This window comes from Nothoprocta perdicaria, unplaced genomic scaffold, assembly GCF_003342845.1.
Source record: "Nothoprocta perdicaria isolate Ctin4 unplaced genomic scaffold, notPer1 scaffold_1336, whole genome shotgun sequence".
NCBI classification, from domain to species: Eukaryota; Metazoa; Chordata; class Aves; order Tinamiformes; family Tinamidae; genus Nothoprocta; species Nothoprocta perdicaria.
In genome coordinates this window covers 1-1,402 of record NW_020454468.1, presented here as the reverse complement: position 1 = coordinate 1,402, position 1,402 = coordinate 1, and the positions used below count along the sequence as shown (strand labels likewise).

General features: G+C 70.9%; 1 protein-coding gene across 1 annotated transcript; it reads right to left on the bottom strand.

The window, feature by feature from the left end:
- Positions 1 to 11: 11 nt before the first annotated feature.
- On the bottom strand, positions 12 to 1,394 carry LOC112942817 (lymphoid enhancer-binding factor 1-like; the record flags this gene model as incomplete). Its single annotated transcript, XM_026033834.1, has 3 exons — positions 12 to 74; positions 158 to 265; positions 1,236 to 1,394. Coding segments are annotated over 3 exons (330 nt in total), but the record flags the coding sequence as incomplete, so codon positions are not given.
- Between the last annotated feature and the right edge of the window lie 8 nt (positions 1,395 to 1,402).

The following is a 1,402-nucleotide window of genomic DNA, read 5'->3' as shown; positions in this document are numbered from 1 at the left end:
GGCCGCCGTGCCCGCGGCGATGCCGCGCCGCTCGCCTGCGCCAGCTTCTCCCGCTTCCGCTTCTTCTTCTTGCCCTGCGTGGGGAGCGGGAGGGCGCCCGTGGCCGCCTCGCCGGCACCGGGGGCCGCGGGCGCCGCCGTGGGACCCCCCCACTCACGTAGTTGTCGCGGGCCGACCAGGTCGGGTAGAGCTGCGAGTGCAGCTGCCGCTCCTTGCGCGCCAGCTCGTAGTACTTGGCCTGCTCCTCGCGCGACAGCGAGTGCCACTGCGGGGACAGCGGCTCGCGGCGGCACCGGCCACCGCGCGGGGCGCCGGGCACGGCTCCGCACGCGGCACCGCCACCAGGTATGGCACCGGCACCAGGCACCACACTGGGCACGGCACCAGACACGGCACCCGCAGCAGCACCTGGCACGTCACGGACCCCGCGTCCACAGCACCAGCCCCTGGCTGCCCYGCAGACCCCCAGCTTGTGCCAGTCCCGTACCCCCTGCAGTGCCAGACCTGCCCCGTGTGGTGCCAGCCCCAATCCCCATGCAGTGCCGGCCCTGTCCCCCATGCAGTACCAGCCCCATCCCCATGAGGTGCCAGCCCCATCCCCATGCAGTGCCAGCCCTGTACCCCATGCAGTGGCAGCCCCATCCCCATACGATGCCAGCCCTGTCCCCCATGCAGTGCCAGCCCTGTCCCGTGTGGTGCCGGCCCCAATCCCCATGCGGTGCCAGCACCGCTTCCCATGTGGTATCAGCCCTGTCCCCCATGTGGTGCCAGCCCCGTGCCCGGTGCAGTGCCAGCCCCATCCCCATGAGGTGCCAGCCCTGTCCCCGCTGCGGTGCCAGCCCCATCCCCATACGATGCCAGCCCTGTCCCCCATGTGGTGCCAGCCCTGTCCCCCATGTAGTACCAGCCCCATCCCCATGCGGTGCCAGCCCCGTCGCCACGTGGTGCCAGCCCCGTCCCCAAGCAGTACCAGTCCCATTCCCCATGCAGTACCAGCCCCGTCCCCATGTAGTACCAGCCCCATCCCCATGCGGTGCCAGCCCCGTCCCCATGTGCTGCCAGCCCCGTCCCCTCTGCAGTACCAGCCCCGTCCCCACGCAGAACCAGCCCCATCGCCATGTGGTGCCAGCCCCATTCCCTACACGGTACCAGCCCCGTCCCCATGCAGTGCCAGCCCCATCCCCACTGCGGCTCCCGCGGCACCAGTGGCAGCGGTGCCCGCGTCGCRGCCCTACCCGCCGGCCCAGGATCTGGTTGATGGCAGCGCTCTCCTTCAGCGTGCACTCGGCCACCACCTTGGCCCTCATCTCCTTCATGTAGAGCATGAAGGCGTTGAGCGGCTTCTTGATGTGCGGCTTCTTCTCCTCGTCCTTCTTGGCGGCCGGCGGCTTCCTGCGGCGAC